This window comes from Calypte anna, chromosome 13 (assembly GCF_003957555.1).
Source record: "Calypte anna isolate BGI_N300 chromosome 13, bCalAnn1_v1.p, whole genome shotgun sequence".
In the NCBI taxonomy this organism is placed as follows: Eukaryota; Metazoa; Chordata; class Aves; order Apodiformes; family Trochilidae; genus Calypte; species Calypte anna.
In genome coordinates, this window is record NC_044259.1 from 677,862 (window position 1) to 701,235 (window position 23,374).

The window sequence follows — 23,374 nt, forward strand, 5'->3', positions numbered from 1 at the left end:
GGTTACTGGCCAAAGAATGGACGGCTTTAGAAAGGAAATAACTTCCCCTGTTTGAACATTATCTCTCAGCTGCCAAATTACACAGTCCTAACGTGGGAGGAACTTACCAACAGATACTGATGCAAAAAAAGCAAAATGTTTCCAAAAGACACCTAATTTGAGCCTGCTGGTAAATAAAGAGGTTCCACAGGAGAGGAGAAACATCTGACCTTAAGAGCAGTTCTCATTTTATTAACTACAATATTCACAAAGTTGTTGGTTTTTTCCTATGTTTTAATATTTAAATGTGACTACAATTCAAATCAACATCTGTAATCAGGATTTTGCACCAGATCAGCTGCTATGGGAAGGATGAACGTGGGCACTTGGGTGCAGTAGTTCCATCAGACAGCTACAGCTGGATTTCAGCTCCTGGACTTGTCAGACAGTGAACAGAGGAAGTGAAAAGCTCGATGTAATATTTTTCGTTCACTCTAGAGCAAATCTGAAAATATTTACCACGGCAGAGCAATTAGAGTTCACCTGGCACTTCCTAATTCACTGTATCATTACAGTTATTTTCATAACGGGTTAGGAATGGATTTTTGCTTTGGTTTGGTTGGGTTTCTATTTGGCTTTTTTTGGGAGGATGGGTGGGTTTGAGGTTTTCTGTTTTTTGAAGAGTTTACCCTCTCCATCCCCTTCTTTCCACTTAGCACTTCCCTTCAGTCTGCTCTGTACCTGTAGGGAACCAAAGCTTATGACCAACAGGTAAACAGCCAGCTTATTTTAAAATCTTTTTTTGACACAATTCATCATCTTCCTCCACCAGCGTGACAACTTTGTTATCCTCAGCTCATCCAATATTTGAGGTTGTCAGTGATACCTTGCCACTACAAAGCAAACGTTTTCAAGGGCCTTGTACTACATTATTGCTTTATATTTCAAAGTGAAAATAAAAAAGCTCATCCAAGTTGCTTGGGGCAGAAAGCTAATGCTTCCCTGCCTCATCCACACTGAGTCAAGGCCAGAGCAACTCCTCCCAAGGCTTTCCTGCACATACATGCAAAATTCCTAAAATGATTTTTATCAAGCTTTTCATTTACCTTTCAGTACCAGACTTAGCTCCAGCCAGGAGGGCAATGAACTTTTAAAAGCAGCAGCCATGGCAGCACCACTGCCTCCTCCACGCTGCGTGTGCTCCGTCTGCTCAGCTCTGGCAGCACAGAGAGCTCTGCAGGGTCACTGTGTCAGCAGATGCAGATTTTTGCAACTCTGAAACAGGTAACAGCTCCGGAGCCAGATGCTAAAGGCAGAAGCATCCCTCCCTTTCACAGGTGGCAGATGACAGCAGAATGTCATCAGCTACCACAAAGAAGCCCTCAAACTGCTTTGAGCCCTGATGGTGAACGCCAACCTCACCATCTCCTTTCCTGCACACTTCAGTCCTTAGGAAAAAGCCAAGTATCAAAACCACCGTTTGGGGTGGGGAAAAAAAAAAAATCCCACATTTTCTAGTTTCATAACTGCAGGCTGTCAAGCTGGATTCCAATTCAGTTTTTCTTGTGCCCTAACGCGAGCTCTGCTTTTTCCAGAAATTTCTCCTGGCTTGAAAGGTTCACTCCCCTCCTTTGCCGCGGGTTGGGTGCTGTGTTTGGACACACCGCCTTCACCCAGTGACTCTCCCCACGTTCACAGGGACACGGTGGCACCCAGCTGCTAGGTACAGCTTAAAGCTGCCCCGGTCCCTCTCACCTCTGCCAAAAGCTGATGCTCAGCAGCATCCCCTGTTCAAACAGTGGCTACTTCGTAGCTAAAAGTTCTTTTTCTGCAGCGGTACGGATCAGAACACCGGCAGCAGCAGGCACTGAAGCGCTTCCACCCGCAGCTCTGCGCTGCTCCCAACCCCAGCGCAGATGTAGCAAGAGGGGGAGAAGGGGTGGTGCAAGTCTTTCCTAGTCCTTCTATCGCAGGGACGAAGGGCTCCTGCCGTGGATTTCCCCCCCCACCTCCCTCTATCAGTGGTCTTTAAGAGGCTCACAGTATGCACCACACTGCTTTAAAGCAGCAAAGCTTCTGGAAAACCCAAACAAAAGGAACGTCACCAGGTGACGTCAGCCTATATACAGCCCTGTGTGGTCGCAGCGCATAAGCAAATCCATTCTTGTACTGCTTCCCTGAAAAGCTTTTCAGTAAATGCACTCATGCTACTACAGGAGCTTCTCTCGGCAATAAGCCACCCATCTGCCATCAACAAGTTAGGGCTAAAGGGAGCCACAGCTGTGGAAAAAGGAAACGGGAGCCTCAATTAAACAGCTGAGCAGCCCCAGAGGATGAAAACTTGTATTAAGCCTTGATTTCCAAATCGCAGACCTGTCAGAGGAGAGCGAGCCCGTGATTTCAAAAGGAATACTCCGAGAGAGCACGGTGGATTCAATTTTGCACTAATATCAAAGGACACGAAACCCAGTAAATAATTCAAAGGCTATCTTACATTAGAGCCTTTTACAGACTCACCACGTTGAGTCTCAAACTACGACTGAATGCAACCTCCAATGTACTCAAAAGAATGGGTAAGTTCCTGCGTTTCTCTATACCCTGTGTAATGAATGACTGGCTGTGCTTTAAATGAGCAGTTAGGTGCTAAAGCAGATTCTTGTTTTGCACTGAACCTTATGAGGAAAAAAATATGTTTTCCGATTGTGACACTGTAATCCTCCGTAATAGAGATAAAGACTGATCCTAAGTGTAATATCCCAGTATTCTGTGTTTCGTAGTAAAGTTGTTTCTTGCATTTAGAATTAGCTTGTCAGAAATGCATGGCAATGTTATCTGCAGTGAAATCTTCCATCGTGATGTTCAAAGTATACTGATAAGGCTATCCTATCTTGTTGTTTTCCTAAATTATATTCTGCAGGCTTACATTTCAAGTGGCCATTAGGGGCTCGTATGCTGGCAGCACTATATGCAATGAGTATGGTTTTAAAAATGCTGCCTGCCTTGGGCATGGCTTGTCCACCAAAATGTCGCTGTGAGAAGCTGCTCTTTTACTGTGACTCTCAGGGGTTTCACTCAGTGCCAAACACCACTGAAAAGGGCTCGCTAGGTTTGTCACTGAGGCACAATTATATTTCTGAACTTGAAAGGGATCAATTTGCAAGCTTCAGTCAACTTACTTGGCTTCACTTAGATCATAATCAAATTGCAACAGTCAGAGAAGATTCTTTTCAAGGACTGTATAAACTTAAGGAATTAGTCTTAAGTTCCAACAAAATCTTTCATTTGCCAAACACAACTTTTAGCCAGCTGCTTAACCTGCAGAATTTGGACCTCTCTTTTAATCAGTTATCCTCTCTGCACCCCGAGCTCTTCTATGGTCTTCGCAAGCTACAGACCTTGCACTTACGTTCCAACTCCCTGCGGACCATCCCAGTCCGCCTGTTCTGGGACTGTCGTAGCCTGGAGTTCCTGGATTTGAGCACAAACCGCTTGCGAAGTTTGGCTCGCAACGGATTTGCGGGATTAATCAAGCTGAGGGAGCTTCACCTAGAGCACAACCAGCTGACAAAGATTAATTTTGCTCACTTCCTCCGTCTGAGCAGCCTGCACACGCTCTTCTTGCAGTGGAACAAAATTAGCAACTTGACATGTGGGATGGAGTGGACCTGGGGCACCTTAGAAAAGCTCGATTTGACTGGAAACGAAATCAAAGCCATCGACCTAACAGTCTTTGAAACTATGCCTAACCTTAAAACCCTCCTCATGGATAACAACAAGCTCACCACTCTGGATTCCAAGATCCTAAGGTCACTGACATCCCTCACCACCGTGGGCCTCTCCGGCAATCTGTGGGAATGCAGCCCAAAGATCTGCGCCTTGGCCACATGGCTGAGTGGCTTCCAAGGTCGGTGGGAGCACTCCATCCTGTGCCACAGCCCTGACCACACCCAGGGAGAGGATATTCTGGATGCAGTGTATGGTTTTCAGCTTTGCTGGAATTTATCGACTGTTGTTACGCCCCTGGCTACGACCGAGGCGGCTCCGACCACCGAGTACACAAAAAGAACCAGCTCTTCTCATTTCCATGTGGGAGACAAAGAGATTCCAACTACAGCAGGCATGGTCGTTACCACTGAAGAACCTTTCCCCGAGCCAAACAATGCCATCTTCACTCAGAGGGTAATTACAGGAACAATGGCTTTATTGTTTTCTTTCTTTTTTATCATTTTTATAGTGTTCATCTCCAGGAAGTGCTGCCCTCCCACACTAAGAAGAATTAGGCAGTGCTCAATGATTCAAAACCACAGGCAGCTCCGATCCCAAACCCGGCTGCATATGGCAAATATGTCAGACCAAGGACCCTACAACGAATACGAACCCACCCACGAAGGACCCTTCATCATCATCAATGGCTACGGACAGTGCAAGTGCCAGCAGCTGCCCTATAAAGAATGTGAAGTATAATGCCTACTCCATGCCATCCCAAGTTAAATCAGCTAAGTAACCTATTTTAAAAAATTGTAGGGGACCTACATCAGATTCCAGTTTTTACAAACACTGACATAAACCTAATTTTCCAAGCTACTTAATGGAAACATTGTTCATGGAGTGGTGCCGTACTTTTAAGTTGTTTGGGTTTTTTTTTAAAGAAAAAAGAAATCCATAATATTTTCAGTGTTAAAGAAGCAATGATTAAATTAAACTTGCACTCCTAATGTTGAAAAGTCTAAAGAGATGCTCACCTCAAACTATGTAAAATGTTTCATGTTATGTAATTATATGACTGTGTGTAAACATTTATCCCCGAGTCTTCATATTCTACTTTTTCTAACGAAAACAGTCGGAGGGGAAGGAGAGTGGATCTCTGCACAGAGACCTGCGGGGACACACACACACGCTCCGTTTGTTCCACTGCAGCTGTAGGATCCCAAACACCCCAGCTGGCTCCCTTCACTTGAAAGGCAGCCGTGGAGGAAGATTTTCCTCCTCTCATCATTTCGCTCCAGTAAAAAAGGGGAGGGGAAGCAACAACAACAACAACAAAAACAGAGCAGCAAAGGTCCGGGTGAGAATTTCAGTGCATTGGGGAGCAGTGGATTTCTCTGAGATCCAGGTTTCCTATCTGCATTCCTAGTCTGGCTTGCTTCAAGGGACCTTCCTCAGGACATGCAGGGGAAGGAGCAGTTCACAGGGTCACCAGTTATCATCAGGAGGGTCACAGATCAGCAGCAGGACTCTCCAGGCACTTGGAAAGTAGGCAGCAGAGCTCAGTTAGGAAGGCTCAGGACGACAGGATTGAGTCGAAATATTAAGTCCATTCAGTTCTTATCCTCTCTCTGGTTTGGACTTGACGCTGCTTTTCATGAATCCTGGGCTAATGACTTGCCACTATAAATAAAGGCCATTTCCACACCTTTTTTCATGTGTAAATACCCTTAATGCAAGTTTTTCTTAATTAAAAGTAAATCTCAACTGCAAGGTTAAGGAGAAGGAAGGAAGGAAGGAAGAAGCCTCTCTTTGTCCCCCCGCTGCCCCCCCAGCTGAAGCTTCCTCTTGCCTGGAAGCTATTTTCATGCTCCAACTCCAGTGGTTTCTCTGGAGACAGAATTAGGCCCTGTAATATAAGCACTCACTTGTCCTCCTCTTTCAGAATTCAAGGTAATTACCAGTTTAAAAAAAAAAAAAAAAAAAAAAGAGTAAAAATACATACCTTCTGACAAGTTAGGATAATGAGTTTATAGAATAGTTCACTGAAAAATGTTTCATTTCTTACTTGATATGGGACAGAACCTAAACTAGTATGCCATAAAAAAATCATATATAGAGAGATATATACACACACATGCACTTCATTCTTAAGGAGTAATTTGCTTTCTTTATCCAGAAGTACCATATTGCTATTTCTACTATATTGTGAAATTATATGTAAATATTTGCAGATCTATGCAGCGATGGTGGCATTCAGATGCCACGGGGGTGGGGGCAAGGGGGGTTCTGCAAAGCATTTCACTATTTTTAAGTCAACTGCTCAAATATTGTAAACATTCTAACCAAAGCTAAAAGAACCAGAGGGATGGAAATTTTTTTTAATATATATACACACACACATGTATAGAACTAAAAAGTGTCGTGTCCAATGCTGCAGTGTTAAACAACTACCAGCACACAAATCAAGAAAAATGCCTCACAGTTTTGACATACCTTGAGGACAACAGTAATTACAGTATGCTAATTGTGTTGTACTAAGCTATTCCACAATGGGTTTTTTTTCAAACAGGAAAAAAAAAAATCACTGCATAAAAATGTTTGCTGTTTCACTCTGCTTTTATATATCTGTATCACTACTTAGTGAGGTATTTAGGGTGCAATTATACAACAGTTTGATGTTGATTGTGAAATTAATTCATCCAAGGCAATTACAGCAAGATAAGTGTGACTTTAAGATTTTACATAAAGATTTTTTCCATTACTGGTTTTGAAGATATTAATTCCCATCATTTCACTTTTCCAGACAGTGCCCTTCTTATCAAACAGATAATGTGTTTACTTCCACTGACTGTAGTTAATGGAAGAGACTTGGGTTTTGTGGGTTTTTGGGAGCCTTTAACACTGCACTGAGCCACTTTACACCTATTGTAGGAAATCAGTTTACTGCTTTCAACTGGATACAACAAATCCTGCAGGGCAGAGGGACAAAGAGCGAGTATTTGCAATTATTAAATCCCACATGAGCCAGCAGGCCAGACCTGAGCTGATAAATACAAAAATGTGTTGGTCTCCAAGGGTATTTAGCTGCTTGCTTTCTCCTCACCAGGAGTAAGTGCTCACAGCTCTTCCCTTACATCCAAGGCTTTTGCCCATCACCACCTCAGCCACATCCTGCCCCTGGCTGTGCCCCCCCTTACCTTGCACTGACACCACAGTCTGCACCACCAGCACCTGGGGAGCAGACACTCTGGGGAATGATTGTCATGTACAGCTGTAGGACACCAGCAGATAAAGTTATAAGTGAGCTCATTAATTACCCTGGCAGCCCAATAATCTTGCTACGCTATCATCAACCCTAAAATGTCAATGCTGAGCTCTGGTGTCCTCAGGTGCAGTTGCAGGAAGGAATCTCACCATCCCTGCTGTAACAATCCAAAAGGCACCACTCCAGCCTTCTACACAGCAAGGAGCAGTGGCTGCTGGACTGAAGCTCTGAGGTTCCCCCCAGGGTGGGGGTGCTCTCCAACACCCCGGCTCTGCCCACTACACCCGAGACCAGTGAGGCAGATGTTCCAGCAGTGCTGGATTTCAGCCTTTTCTCCACCCCAGCCACTCATACCATTTTTTCCGAGCACTAGAGAACTGTTGCAGTGTCTCCCTAAGCAAACACAGCCAGGCACCCAACTTCTCTCCTCCACCAGTATCCCCACTGGTCCTGCAGCATCCCCACTGGTCCTGCAGTGCTGCCTTGGCTTGCAGACAGGGAAGCAGGAGGCCAGCAGACAGAGCCTAGCACAGCACTGCTCTGCCTTACCCTGACTCTGTGCTATACCCTAATCCTCAGCCTGTTTCCCAAATGCCATGGTTTATGTCTGCCATTTCCAAAATCATTTGTTGCCAGGTTCCAGGCGTAAGCAAAGCGATTCTGCAAACATTACATTTAGGGTAACAGGTATCATAAAACTTGCAGAGTGCCATACACTAGCAGTGAAGTCAACCTGAATTCCCTACGGAGGGACAGCAAACAGCAGGCAAAGCCAGTGCTCTGCACAAGGACATGACCAGAAGCTGTTCATTTTGGGGGTTTGGCTGTGGTTGAAAGCAGTGTCTTCCATTCCCAATTTTTTGTGACCCTTCCAAGAAGGAGGGTATCGTAATAATTGCATTATTCAACAGTCTCTGATTTATTTTGCTTAAGGACCAAGAACCACGAAGATTTAGTTTAAATTCATGGTATTGCAGCATGAGTACTGGCTGATGACAAGGGGTTGCTAACTTGCTCTCCCCCAGACAGCATCCCTGTTGCACTGCCTCGGTTTCTACAGGTACTAAATAGCATTACAGGTGCTTTGCCACCCCCAGGCACAGCCTCACCCAAGTGTTCAGGGCCTTTTAGGAATGTTTCCTACTGCTCAAGATCCTGGTCCCATCCAAATACCTTCTCCAGCCTCACTGATCTCCAGCCAGCTTTTCCTCCTTCCCCCCCACCCTTCATGTCAGTGAAAGGCAAACCTAGCAGCACAAGTTGAATTTTTGAGTCATCGTTCTGGAACAGGTCTGAATTAATGCTTTCAGCTCCCCTCTCATTAGTCGCTCTGCATTAGATCATCAGTTAAATGCACACAACTAAAAATTACTTGATCAAGAGTAAAATGGGTAAGTGTTTAGTCTCCAGCTGAAGTGTTCCTCTGCACAGAGCTCCCATTTCCTATCAGATTGAAACATAATTAATGCCACTATATCAATGTTTGGTTTTGTTTGCTTTTCCCTCGAGCAGAAATGATCTGATTTTTCAGTGATAAACCTACCCTGCATGCAAATCTAAGCAGCTGAACTTATGTCCCATTACCCCCCTCAGAAGACAGCAGCCTACTGCTGCCACGTAAAATCAGAAATATCCAGTGGCTTTAAAGCAAAAACCTGCACTACGTTAATTTTTTTTTCACGTGTCTTGGTTAATTTCTGCACTACTTTAATAAAAATAAAGTAATTTAATTTTCTGATCTGCATGGCCATCAAAATCCATCTGTTCAGAGCTATGAAAGCTGCCCAGAAGCTGAATTTCATGTTTCTTACGAAGTTTTCTGTAAGAGTTAAGTTCAGTGAGGAATACTGTGGTATTTCTCCTACCCAACCCCTCCCCTCTTCCCTCCCCACCCCCCCCAAAAAAAAGTAATAAGCAAAGAAAGAGCAAAACACCAAAGGCAGTTGTACAGCAGCAGATCGTCCCTTCCTACCCCTTCAGCCATTGCAAAGAGTCCCACATGCTAAAAAATGGTTATTTAGGAGTCTGCTGGACACCCAGAATTTCACATCTGGCATGAAAATCTTTTGAGAGGTACCTAGGGAAAGGTCACAGAAGCTTTGGTGGACAGAATCAAGGCTCAGATGGGGCAAAACTTGCACTAAGGGCAAAACACCAGGCAGCTTGTGCACCTGGAAAGCTACACCTTCACCCACTCCTTCTGTAAAAAAAGGAAAACCAAAACACGCTCTGGTTTTCTTTTTTACTAATGAAAACATAGTAAGTGAACTATTCGACCAGTTTTGCAACCACAGATTAAAAAAAAACAACAACAACAACCCTAATAGTCCCAGATGCATTGTATTTAAATTATGTCTAGAGAGCCAACTTCTGGTGGGAGGGGTGGAAGTGGTGGAGTAAAACAAAGTTCAGTGTACAGAAAAATTTTGTTATTAAAAATTGTGTATACTGTAAACCCGCATTTGCCTCTTTCTTCCCCCCTTTTCAAACACAGCTGTCAAAAGCTCATTCTTTCACAATACAGAGACCAGACTACAGCCACTACCCAAAGCAGGCAGGTCAGGTTTGGACCAGTCCATTTGCCATAACTCTTATCACCTTCTGTTTTACTGCAATAAACGAGCTGGCCTGCACGGGTTCTTCCCAAACGTGAGGTCTCTTGATTAACAGAAACTGGTCCAAGCAAGATGAAAGTCTGAAAACCAACCCAAAGCGCAACTCTTGAGACTGACCCCCTGGGAGTTCCTGCATCAGGAGGAGCACAGGCAGCAGTGTCCCCTCCAGCAAGGCTGCCCACCTTGGAGGGCTCCAAGACCTCCCTCTGGCCCTGGCTCTTCCGTGGGGTCACCTGGCAGACCTGGTTCTCCTGCCTGCCAGGAGCATGGCATTCCCAACAGGAGCCCTTTGCTGGGAGTTCAGAGAGAACAAACAATCAGTCTCATGGTGAGATGTCAAACTAGCAAGGCATCACTTCAGCTTTGAATTACAGCCATTGAGAAAGTGTCAGAAATACAAAATGTTCTTTAAACAGGTTATTGCAAGGAAGATAATGTTCAAAATCATGGTGCTTCAATAGCAGGAGAGAGATTTCTGATTCAGGGAATTGACAAGTTCACAGACACAACCCAAAAGCCTTCATACAACAGCTGAACAAAGAACAAGTTTCAGGATGTTCCAAGGCAATTACATGCACTGAACTGCCAGCTAAAATCATTTTAGTAACTAAGCCATAGCTGCACTTGCTTTTTTTGCAAAAGGTTTGGCTACAGCAAGTTCTCAAGGGTTTTAAATGTCAGTTGGCTAACTGCTCCTCAAATCCCTCTAAATGCCTCAAAGCAGCACATGATAAATCTATTTTCTTAAACTGTCAAAGAGACTGATTTTAATATAACAAAAATTTGAAATGCAAAAGCTGTTGTTTTCACAAGGTATGGTACACAGGAGAAAAATCAGTATTCTGAAAGTACTATGCAAAACCTTTAAATCCAATTAGTAACAAGGAAATGTCAACATCACTAGCAACTTACTTGTAAATGTAGGCTGTGTTAAGACAACTGCAAAAAAAAGTTGAGACTCAATAACCTGACCAGAGAGGACTGCACAAATGAACTGAAAATCCCAGCACATCTGGGAAAGCTCCGACTGCCTCCTCCTGTGAGTGCACAGGCCAAGGGACACAGCTCAGTGCAATTGCTCATCCACCATAAAATACTAATGGTAATATTTACTGCAATCTGTCCTTACAAGGGAAAGAAGAAAAAAGCTTTCTGAAGTCATCGTTACCTAATCAAAGCTTCATTGCTGTTAAGATTCTAGGACAATAATTGTACCTGAATGAATCAAAGCTCTGTCATGTTTGGCATCAAAACCCAGTGCTCTGGGAATTATTCCATGTGACAAAACAAAAAATGACCACCATTGCCTCCCTCAAAAAGTCTCATATTTATTTCTGTGATAAATGACTGGGGAGATTGGACTACTTCAGGGTGTTCAGCAAGTGCTTCTGGGTTTAGAGGCCACCAAAACCTTCTTTTGATTCTTCTGCTGGTTTTAATCAACCAGGTCTAAGAAATCTGACTACTTCATCTGCTAAAAGGGTGAGACCAAAGACTTAGACACTAAAATAATTTGAGACCTTCTGAACTGGCAGCACGAGAACCAGCAGCTGTGAGCTGAGTGGTGACCAAAGGGGATTAATTATATTTTGAATACAAGGTCCTGTCCCCAGTATGTGACACAAACACTTCCAATACACACACGGGACCAAAACTGAAGTGGTGTTCTCTACAACCAGGACATTTTAAGAAACTTGTAGATCTTCCCTGAACACCCCAAAGTATTTATTTTAAATGCTGTTCAAGTAACTTACCCTGTTGTCTCTCAGCAGGCATTACTACTTGTGTGTTGGATAATCAAACAAACCAGGCACAGGAAAAGTGCTGACTTCCTTTTCCACCAACCCCTACAGAGCATGCAGTGCATCCACTCTTTGATATGGGTGCATTCTCCTTTATACCAGTTTAAAAAAGCAGCCTTGTTTCATGAGAAGTCTTGAAGTAGGTGGAAAAGGTTCATCCATCAAGAAGGTTCTTAAATAATGAATGGGTCATAATTCTTTATAGTCAAAAGCAATTAATTTTCTGTATTATAATCAGGAGAATAAATCTGGAAAACCCATTCTAATAGCTCTGAAGCTGAAGGTAGTGTTGTGGCTGAATTTTTAATCTTAAAATACAGGAGCAATGAGGACTTCTGCTGTTTAAACATACAATCTTCTACCAAACAGAACAGCTTTACTGCATATTTAATAGGTAGAACGGGTTTTGCAAGGCCACATGAGATTACAGACAGCACTACATACAGGAAATGCATTCCAAGTAGAAAGGTCCTTCCAAGATACTTCCCAAGTGTAGGGCTACCAGAATTCTTGAGATATCTTTTAAGAAGCATAGAACATACTGCAGAAATGCTTATTGCAAAAGGGTTGTTTTACTACAGAGTGTTAATGCAGAATCCAGCTCAACCCTCCAGCAAGCATTCTTTCTTAGGATGCATTTGCTCTCTTCTCTTTAACTAACTCCTAAATAATCCACCACACATCCAGAACCTCTGCCTCAAAAGCCACATGCTGTTAGCTGGGACTATCAATTTGTGCCCTCAAATAGATTGCTTCAACCCTGCTACCACCTTCAGTTTTTATTCTTTCAGAGAAGGCAAAAAACCTGTCAAATTAGGAGAGCTCTTAGTAAAGCTAACACCAACATAATCTGTTAGGAGGGAGACCACAGGTGAGGGGACAGGGACACAGACTACAGCCGAGTTTCTACCTCTCACAGCACCACGGAGAAGCTAACAAGGGGATAATATCCACGCCTTCCCCTGCACTGCAGACACCGGCAGCAGCTTTGGTAACGAGCTCGGCTTTGAGGAAGGCAAATCTGAGCTACCCAAGGTGACTCACTTGACCCAGAAGGGAATAAAAGAGCGAACACCCTCAGCACGTACCCACCAAAGGCTGCGAGCGAGGATCTAACTACAAAGTTGAGCAAAACCACACAGCAGGCTGCTCTGCAAGCCCTCAGGTCTAATCACGTACCTCTCATTTAAGGAGCAAGAGATATTAAAGCATCATCTTTGTTGTCCTCAGGATAAGACAACATGCTTCAGTAAAGCCATGGAACTACTTATTGATGGAGTCTAGCCCTGAAGCATTTCATCCCCGAGCGAACAGCAACATCTGCTGTGCCAGAGCCTACGGAGATTGAGCATTGACTCCACGCTTGAAATTCTGGTTGAATAATTTAGAGGTTAAGGAATTCCTCCTGCCTCTTTCCAGGTAGTCCTACAGACTGAAGCAGCTGCCTCACTGCTTCCAGGTAGGACAGGCAGCAGCTCAGCACCCAGGGAAGCAACAGCCCCAGAGCACAGTCTGGTAGCTCCTCATGAGAGCTGGGAGCTCTGTAGGTACCAAGTGCATAGCTTTAGGGTTCAGGCCTTTGAGCATTTAACAGCCCCAGGGCAGGCAGGAAAAGCAAAGCATCTCCAGTTTATATTCCTCTCTATGGATGACCCGTTTAGCTCTGGGACATCTATTAGCACCACAGCTGCTGTGGAACTTGGAAGTAAAAGAGCTTTGACTACATGACAGATGCCTTTTTCTGGCAATTAGCATCCAGTCCACAGAGAAACTTCAAAAAAGGCTAAGGTTTAGACATTTGATTAAGCAGAACTACAGAACAAATTACCAGTAAGCTTTGGCAAGTAGTACATTTCCACCAGAGCATCACACTCCTAAGCCAAGCAAAACCGAGAAGCCCTTCTCAAGTCACTGTAGCCCACAGTCCTTTCAGAAGACATCTGCACATGCTTTGCTGACACCACAGAGTGGCCTGCTCTGTGCCCTGTGTCGTGAGCTTTTGCCAGGTAATACACTAGAGAGCAAGTCTCTAGATCAGCTCAAGGTATGCCAGTCCTCTGGATGAGGGACATCTGCTGCCCATAGTTAAAATAAATAGACACCCACACAGCCCACTGTTTAACACCATGGAACAGTGAAATCAGCACTGAGGCATTTCAGATATTTACAGACCACAGGTGCAGCTCTAATGTACCTTCAGTGCTGGGAACTGCTGAACAAGTGGCAGTGCCTCCTCTTCTCCCAGTTTTGAATTTTTCAGCAGTGTAGGTATTTGTTGACAACTCTGAAACTTGGAAGAAAACCTCCACTTTGTTTGAAATCTGAGAAGTGTTTATGGAACGAATTCAAAGCTTTTGCTCCCATGCTGCAGAGATGTTCACTTAGCAGCAGGGACAGTGAACATAATCCATATATAGATATACACACACAGATATATAAAATACACCATACAGAGAGGTTCCTGTGCAAAAACCACTTGCACAAGACCAGTAACATTACACGGAGACCTGGAATGTGAATGTGCTCAGCACTTTCCTCCCACCAGAGCTCCAGACCAGGACCTTCCTGTGACTTACAGCTGTCTGACAGCTCGCCGTAAAACACGGCAGACAAATGAAAGCACTGACAAAGTGGGAAACGACTCCAGTGCACCCAGCAGATAAATTTCAAGGATATTACCCTTCATATCTACAACTGTCTGTGGACAACAATTAACTTGACAAAGCGTGCCAGTGAGAGTGTCCAGAGACACATGAAAAAGTTTTATACTACATTCAAATGAGCTGATGCTACTAGACTGCAGACTGCTTCCTTCTTCTTAGTGGCCACTCCATCATCTGAATACACCACAGTAAAGCTGCATCATCAAGACAGGAACTTCTCACCATCTACTTTCACTGGACGTTTATTCAAAAACACTAATCTTCATCAGGCAAATTAGTAAGTGTTTATCAGTTCAAGCAAACCTAGCAATGCTGTAGCTCTGTAACAACTCTGACTTCAACCTGTGCTGTAAGAGTCAACAACATAATTTAGTCTGTACTCACTGACCATCAGACACCCACTGGGAGCCATCAAAACACAAGAAAACCACTCCAAAAATATGAGGTTATGTAAATAACAAAACAACCCTGCCACCCCATTCCTCCAAAGCATTATTTATGCACACAGTTGCAATGAATTAAAAAAATAACAACAGATGTGACACAGTAAATTCACCTGACACAATATGAAATGTATGCAGTCTGTGATCCTGGGTTCTAACTGAAAGCAATATTTAAAAATCAAAATTAAATCTCAAGAAAACCCCACAAATGGGGAAAATCACCTCTGGAAGGCAGAAAAACTTCTAAAATGCAGTTTCAAGAAGGATTTCGCCCTCTGCAGATGGGATTCTCTGTACAAAGAGAGCCTTTCATCCTGGTTTTGTTTTGTTTATATTTTTAATAATTATTATATGCTGTTTCCCACATTTTCTTATGCAAGAGGAACATTCCAAAAAACTGACAGGATTAGAACTAAATGACAAGTCCACATATTTGATGCAGATTGCTCACAGACACAAGGTGCAAAATACAATAAAGAACAAAAACATGTTTTAGTGATCTAAGCCAGAAAAAAAAGCAAAAAACCAAACCAATATATCCAATTTGAGCAGAAAAGAGGACTAACTTTGTGATTATTAAACCAGCTTCTACCAAGACTATTACACAGCCCATTGACAAATGGTTTTGTTTTGTGGGGGGTTTTAATGCAGTTATCATCAGGAAATGCCTGTTTTACCAGTATGTTATCAAAAGCACTACACTGCCTTTGAAACAGGTATTTCAAATTAGTAACATATTTCCAGTCTCTCTCTCTCTCTCTCTCTATATATATATATATATATATATATATATAAAGCTCTTCCAGAAGTCTTTTTCCTCATATGAGAGCTGTAATTTGCAGCATCACTCTTGCAGAGTCTGTTCCCTACCAAAAAAGGAGTATCAGGAAGGAGAACATACAAGTTAGTCTTCTTCCAAATTTCATAACATCTTTTAGCTTTAATGGCAGCTGACCAAAACTGTCAGGACTGCCCAAACCCAGTCCTAATCCCTGCAGCTCACTCCAGAATTCCCACTGCAGGGCAGTGATGGGAGCAGAGGAAAACACTGGGGCTGGTTAGCAGGTGCTGGGCCTGGTTTGTAAGCAGTTCACATCCTAAGTACAATCGAATTTAGACAATAGAAAGTGATTAATTTCATCAGCAGCACATGCAGGAGCCCAGTTACTAACTAACCTGGATATCCACCCACACAACCCGAGGGGTAACTCCCAATTTCATTCAAATACCTTCACAGGCAACAGTAACTGAGCAGGACCTCTTCTAAGCAATGGTGAAATCAAACCTTTAGAATTGCTGTCTGGTGCTATCAATGTGTTGTTTCTTGAGGGGAAAGAGTGGTATTGTAGCAGAACAAAGTAATTTAATTTTTTGTTTTTTTCACCTGTGATACGGAGGAAGAAGGGAAGCAAAGAGAAGAGGTGTCTGTCTGGTCTGGAAAACAACAGATCCTCAAATATTTTGTACTTCCTTTTGTACCACTCCAAGGTACTGGAGCTATCCATGTACTGTTTAAGTCTGTTCTTATATCTAAAGAAGCTAACAGCGTAGGTTTTATGACACAAAGCACCCAGGTTCTACACCTTTGCAACACATCACCACCACAAAGGCAAAAAAACAAACAAACAAATCTATTACACTGATAAGCAATGATAGAACAGTGTCAGGGTGCCAAGAACATCACCCTACAACAACATCCATCTTTTTCTGAGGAGCACAAATCCATGAGGCTGGGGCAAAGTTAGACCCAGCACTAACAAAACAAACATGCCTGAAATCTTTTGCAAAAAGTGAGAGGTATGTTCTTGTGCCTTTCTAGTTGAGCTCTGAGAGCCAGGCTGAAGGGCTCTGACCTGCCCCTGGTGACCTGCCAGGTCCCCCTCACCCTCCAAGCAGCACTCATCCTCCCCACAGACCTCCATCAGTGTCCAGCTCACAGCGAGGCAGCAAAGGGAGGCAGAGGAGTGGCAGGCTCTGCACTACACATCTGCAGGTGTAAATGCAGTGGGTCTGGCACCCAACTCCTCCAGGTTACCAGCTGTATTCCTCCTCCCTCCCCTCCCTGCTATAAGCAGGCAGGGTGCTGGAGCTGGGGCTCAGGACCCAGCAACACAGGGGTCTCTTCCTGGACCAGCCCAGCCCACAGCCCCAAGCCCCAGCTCCTTTCCCAACCCAGCAGATAAATAAAACCCCATGTGATGGAGAAGCAGTGTGTGGGCACCATGCAGCACCAAAAGCCCCCGTGGTCTCATGGACCTGGGTCTGAGCAGAGCCCAGAGGTGTCTCAGAATTGCTGTTAACAGCTCCCTTAGAAACCCAGGGTGTTTCCTCATGCAGGTGAAAACCACACTGTGTCCCCCCGGGTGTGGTGCAGACAGGGGAGGCCTAATCCAGGCTGCTGCTGAATGACACCCGAGGGGCTGCAGGAGGGCAGCACAATTGTCAATACTTACAGCTGCTTCCTCAGGAGTGATTCTGTGGAATGCTGACTGGTTAAGCTTGGCTACAGGTCAATTCATCTCACTTTCAGTATGGCTGAGGAGATGGGAGTAGCAGGATGGATGGAGGAATGTCTTGGAATACCAAATCAGAGGGACAAAATGCTTCTGCAGGAGGCACAAGACAGCTGACAGGGCTGGGGAGTGATCCCAAGCTGACTCTGCAGGCTTGGTTATTCCCTTTGATCTGAATTCGAAGCCAAATCAGAAGAAAAACCTCAAGTTTTTCGTTTGCAAATTACATGAACTAAAAGATATATCCAGAAACACAAAAAGCAGGCTCATATTTCCACCTGCAATAGCCTTGAAATATTTTTGGGTTTTATATTTTACATGCATGTGAAGGCTTTAGAAATAGAACTAAAACTGGAACAACACAGACCCCTGCAAAACTCAAATTAAAAAGAGTGAGCCAAGACAGCATATGCCCTTTCCAAGAGGAAGAAAATGCATTATAAATCTGGGAATACAGCCACCTAACTCCTGGCAAGTCAGCTCAGACAAACAGATAATAAAACAGTCCTACCAATACAGTCATAAGACATTCAAAGCTAGAATTAATGTAGCTTTTATTCATTATTAGAAATATGAATAGCTTTAGTTTGTGACAGATTTTGTATGTATTTCCTGTAGGAAGGGTTTCAGCAGCCTTAACCTGCAGTATAGCAACAGAAAACCAGATAAGAAGTTGCCTTTCACAGGAAGCAAAAAACCAAAACAAACCTGGAAACAGCATCAAAAGCTGACAACACCTGAGGGACCAGACACTGAGCACCTCCAGCCTTACCAGCACCAAAATCCAGAAGTATCTCCTCTCCCTCCCAAGTGTGCACCTGGGTAACTTCACTTGCCTCCATCAGAAAATAAAATTGCTTGCCAAAAGGCACTGACCCCAAGGTTGGCACCACCATTAGAACAAGCCAGCAGCCTTATTGCCACCACCTCCATTTACCCACAGCAAGGGACTCCCCAAGGACCCGTGCAGGGCTTGGTACACATAACTTCATCCTGCACAGACACCATCCAGCCATTATTTACTGAGCTAACTAATTAGCCGGCCACCCTTGCAGAGCTTGGGAATGCATTAAAGTATTTGAAATTCCAGCACAAACCTGATACATACAAAGTGGCTGCCCTTCTTCCAAGAAAATTAATGTCAAAGGAAATAAAGCATTTAGGAAGAGTCAGCACATCTGAGGTGGAGCAGGAAGGCAGCAGCCCCTACACCAAAGCGCTCAGAAAAAGGCAGTAAAGCAAAGCAAAGAGCAAGGGGATGCAGAGGTATATTGCATTTTTATTGTATCAGCCTGTACTTGTAAAGAAATCATTAGATAGATTACTTAAATTAGCATTAGATAGATGATAAAGCAGCCGCTATTCAAAATAAACAGAATTAATGTACAGAACTGTACAATCTGGCATGGAAAAACAGGGAAATTGAATGTACTTAAGCTGACAAGTGATCTGAAAAACCCAGCTGGCGAAATTCAGTTTTACACCCAGAAGTAAGCTTTAACTGAATACACACTTCACTGCAGTCTAGTCCTGAAAGCACCTTTCCCTTTACAGAGGCTCTGCTCCAGCAGCAGGTAATATAACCAAAGTCACAGAGCAAGTTTCCAAAATGCATAAAATAAATTAATCCATCTACTGGAAATGACACCAGAAATACATCCAGGCTCCCTGTGCTCTTGATAAAGTCCTGGCCTTTCAAAAGCATTTCCTGAACTCCAGCTGAATGTATCCGTGACTTATTTTAAATTGTTTTGGGGGAGCAGGGGGAAAGCTGGAGGGGCTGAAGGAGTGCTGGGGCAGAGGGAGATGTTTCCACAGCACTACAAAACTGCTTGAGGATAAATATTTACAGAAAGTTGGAGATTTCAGCACTCATCACCAAAAAGCCAGTTTTACATTCTCTGAGTCTTCATGGCAGTGTCTGGGGGGATATCAGGGCAGGAAGATGTGCTGCTCAACTACCACCTTTTTCTCTACATACACACCCCTCCTCTGAGGATCTCCTCATTCACTGCAGCCTTTTGGGGTGAGAAAAGCTGTGCAGGACAAGAGAGGTGGGAGATGAGCAGAAGACCACCATACCCAGGGCAAGCAATCTTCCCTTCATCTACAAAAAAGCCCACCCTGCTTCAAACCAGCTCTGCCACCATCAGAACGTCACCTTTTAAATTTGTCAAGACCCTGCCTTCTTCAATTACAAGATTTGACCATCTCTGTAAGCCATTAGCTCCAAAAGGGTCAGCTGCTCATGTGCAAGACAGAAGGGCTTTTACCTTTGTTCTTTTTTTCAGCATTTCAGTTATTTCTGCATTAGCTTCTCATTTTCTTGGCTTTTCTCAGTCCACTGACCTCTAGAATTGGGATTCTTTGACTCCTGGAGAGGTGCCCAAAAACTCATTCTTCCTCTGAGGAAATTCACAATTTGGCATTTAAGGGGAACAGTATCAAATGATATAGCTGCAGTCCTATTTTGTACTTGACATCAGAGCTCTCATGTCACCTTCTTCCCCCGAAATGACTCAATAAAGATAGTCCTCAAAGGAGATGTTTAAAGGCAGAGCAGGAAAGAGCAATCAAGCTCCACGTTACCAGTTTTTCCCTACCTAGTCCAAGAGGCTGACTGGGGTGGAGAAAGATAGCCACATGAACCCTTGGGAAAAAAAAGACATGAAACTGAAGCAACAGGAGACACCTGGGCACCTATAATGTAGCCAGTGGCTCAACCTCTACACAAGCAGCATTAATTGCTGAGGTTAAGGTGTGTCAAGTAAAATCAGTGCATATTTAAAAGCAATGCACAGTAGTAGGGTAAAACAGGTGGGCCAGCACATAAATGGAGGTGTTTGATTTGGGCTACCACTGACACAGCTGTAATTCAGCTGCTTGGGAGGACTGAAAAGGAGAAACATCCAACTAGACCTTCCAGCACTAGATACCTGACTGACTCTGTGTGCTGCAAACACATCCCCAGGTTATCTTCCTGCTCAGAAAACAGAATTGTTTAACAGCATCATATACCAGTGCTGCTAATTAACAACTGTAATGAGCCTGAAACCTGGCAATACAAATGGTGACAGGCAAGAGGAAAGAAAAGAAACTTCAAATTACAAGCAATTTCAAGCACATGAGGGATGCTTCAAAAAGGTTATGGGAAGATCCTTCAGCATCTCTTACCATTTCCTTAGTATTATATGTGTATTTCTGTGCCCTACCTCTCTCCATTTAGCACGCTGCAAACTTCTGCATCATCCATGTTTCCCTTGCTCCACAGAGATACTAAGCCCTCAAGATACCATACCTACAAAATCACACAGTTTCTAAACCAAAAACCAGTTGTTTTCAGAGGGGTTTTTTGTTTGTTTCTTTTTTTAATAGCTACCAGGCTTCATTTTCCAAGTTCTTTCCTCAGGTTTCATAAAGTAACTGATAATGTCAATTCAAGTTATCACATTCAGTAAAACACAGATGACAGCACCTCAGGCACACAGAAGAGATTCTGAGCTAAGCAGCTTTTTTTTTTTCTTCCTGGCCACATATGGCAGCAGTACAGCACCCAACGAACAGCAAAAACCTTTTTTCTTGGCAGTCAGAGGTTAACATACATGCAGAATGAGTCAATAATCCACAAATGGCTGCACATCACACAACGTTTGCATTCAATCCGAAACATACAGACATTAAAGAAAAATACACTCAATTTATGAAAGGCATAGTTATTTGTGAGAGCCAGCTCAGAACCAAGTGACTTTGCCTTTTCACTGACTGCTGCTCATTCTGCAAATGCCCTGATTTTCCCCTTATGGCCTGATGCCCAGGGAAAACTTCCTTTTAAATTGTGCTGAGAAAAATGCATCTTTCAGCACACCTTTGCTAGGAAGTTCTTGGCCCGAGAGCCTCTAGGTTTGTTGCTGGTATTGTAAAGAAACACCTCTTGTACAGTGCCAGTTCAGCAAGATTAATTTGCTGAATTATGTCATGAAGTCAGTCTTTTCAAATAGCTCCGAGCAGAAGATTTTTAACCCTGGCATATGCAAGTTGTCTCTGCTGTTTCTCCTCTGCCCGTTTGCCTCCAGCTCCCATCCCTCCTGCTGAAGAAACGCGTCTCTGTGCAGACCTGAAGGAAGCCAAAATTCTCTCCTCTATTTCAACAGTTTTCCAAGATAAAGCTTAACCCTCATCCTTTCCTCAGACATGAGAGGGATTAAGTCACCCTTCCGCCTCTATTTACATTCAGGAGGGCTGCCACTACTTGGATAAGCCACAAACACTAATTATTCTGTATTGATTCAGTCGACTTTCTGGGACAAAGTAGGTCTAAAGATCCAGGACACAAGATGAGAATTACAGAGCACCAGTTTTTCCTACACAGGATAAAACAGGTGAAACAAGGAGCAGGGTCTAGATGTTAAGCACCACATCTAGAATAGGAACTCTTGAGTTCCTGTCAAGAAACACTTCTGTTGCTTGTGTTGGGATCGATAAAAAAGGCAGAGAGATATTAGAAAGCAAATAAATCACAAAGAGGTTTTTGCATATCACCAGAACAGGAGAGGATATTAGCCTCATCAGACCACAGCAGAGAGCTATGTGTGCACAGTAACTGTCCTCATACTCCCACTTCACCATCTTCTGATTTTCATCCTGTAGAACGATAGGAATTTAATCCAGACTTTGTTCTAGAGCGAGACTGAAGCAGAGAAGGGGAAGCCCAGGACTTGAGACCCAAGTATTTTCTTGTAACGCAAGAATTGTAGCATCCCAACTTTGTAATAATTCCATCATTCCTTCCCTCCAACCAGAGGAACTCAAAAGCCCAGTTGTGTGTGTAATGCTTCTGCACACTGAGAGCATGATCCTGCTGGAGGCTACAATACTGTTTATCCTCAGATCAGCAGTCACTGTGCAAACCTACATGCTCTGTTCCATCCACACTCCTCAATTTTCCCAAGTTATTACCAAGAGGAGCTTCATTAGGAGTGACTAAATAGATAATCTTATGCACGCAAACCGAGTTCAAATATTTTCCTACAAAACAGTGGGATTCAAATGAATTAAGTTACAAAACACAAAATGTTGAAGCAGAACCCATACAGAGCATTATAGCATATTTATATAAAATGGTTTACAGCTCAAAAGATAAATGCTGCTAAATGCCATCCATCACATCACAAATAAGTGCATAGCTCATTATTTCAGATCTTCCTTCCAACAGTTGATCAACATTAGATTAAGAAAGGTCTGGATTATAATGTAATATTAGAAGATACCAGATATGTGTTGACCCTGGAGACAGTATATATCTAACAAGAAAAGAAAAAAGCTGTTTCATCAATACAGACCCTAAGGGAGGAAAAGAGGGATGAGGTAGGATGGAAGCCACACAAGGTATCTTCAGGACTAAATTCTCATTTGGAGACAGCATGAGACTTCAGTTCTGCTGCACACAGGTGGTGTAAGGAGCCTATGTTGTGGCTGCCCCATCTCCTGCAGGGTTGAAGGACATGTTGGATGGGGCTTAGAGCAATATGGTCTGGTGGGAGGTGCTCCTGCCCACAGCAGGGGGTTGGAACTCAATCATTTTGAAGGTCCTTTCCAACCCAAACCAGTCTGGGATTCCATAAAGTGACTGCAGCAACCTTCCCTCTCTGTCATATATGAAGAGCCTACAACAAAAATACTGAAAAGCATGGGAAGACTGCAAGGGTGAGGACTGCTGCCGGAGACAGCAGCAACCAAGTCCCAGCTACTGTCAAATCTATTCAATTTAAGAGTTATTACTAGCAATTTTGTGCCAAACAAGCAAGGTAGTGGATGGGGTAAAGCAACAATTGAAGATTTCAATAGACTGTTAAGTTAATGCTGGAACAAGACTTCAGGTGTGAGCTGGGCTTTGTTGGGTTTCTGTACATGGGCATTAAGCCAGCCATCTGTTTCTTAAAGAAATTAATCTTCACTGCATAGCACAAGGGCTGCCTTCAGCCTGGAAATGTATTCAGGGCATTCAAACTGTGCTTAAGTGACTTGGTTGAGTCAGCAGAGAGTGACACTGGTGTTTTACCACCAGCCATGACAAACGTCCCAAGGGCTGCCCAGGTTGTGCTGTCCTTGCCTCCCCTCTGAGGCTGAGCACCCTCATCTCAGCACTTGTTTGGGCTCTCTGAAGCAGCACTTGTACGTGCAGGTCAGGATGAGCTCTGAGTAACTGCTGAGGTGACAGGGAGCTCTCGAGAGCTTTAAACCCCATAGCTCACAGGGCCAATACAGCTTCTCATAAGCCACCTTCCATTTATCTCAGCTTACCTTTGTATTACTGGCTAAGAAATAAATGTTCCCAGAATGTCTTCTGAAAACACACCCTGTGCTAAGTCCCAAACCAAGATGATGCT

General features: G+C 43.6%; 2 protein-coding genes across 2 annotated transcripts in view; one reads left to right on the top strand and one right to left on the bottom strand.

Annotated features, from left to right (window-relative positions):
* CTNNA1 (catenin alpha 1) overlaps window positions 1-23,374 on the bottom strand; it is a 112,467-nt gene that overhangs the window by 52,545 nt on the left and 36,548 nt on the right. The window lies entirely within an intron of this gene.
* On the top strand, window positions 2,549-4,443 carry LRRTM2 (leucine rich repeat transmembrane neuronal 2). Its single transcript, XM_008503407.2, has 2 exons — window positions 2,549-2,552; window positions 2,897-4,443. The coding sequence occupies exons 1-2, from the start codon at window positions 2,549-2,551 to the stop codon at window positions 4,441-4,443; spliced, it is 1,551 nt and encodes a 516-aa protein (XP_008501629.1).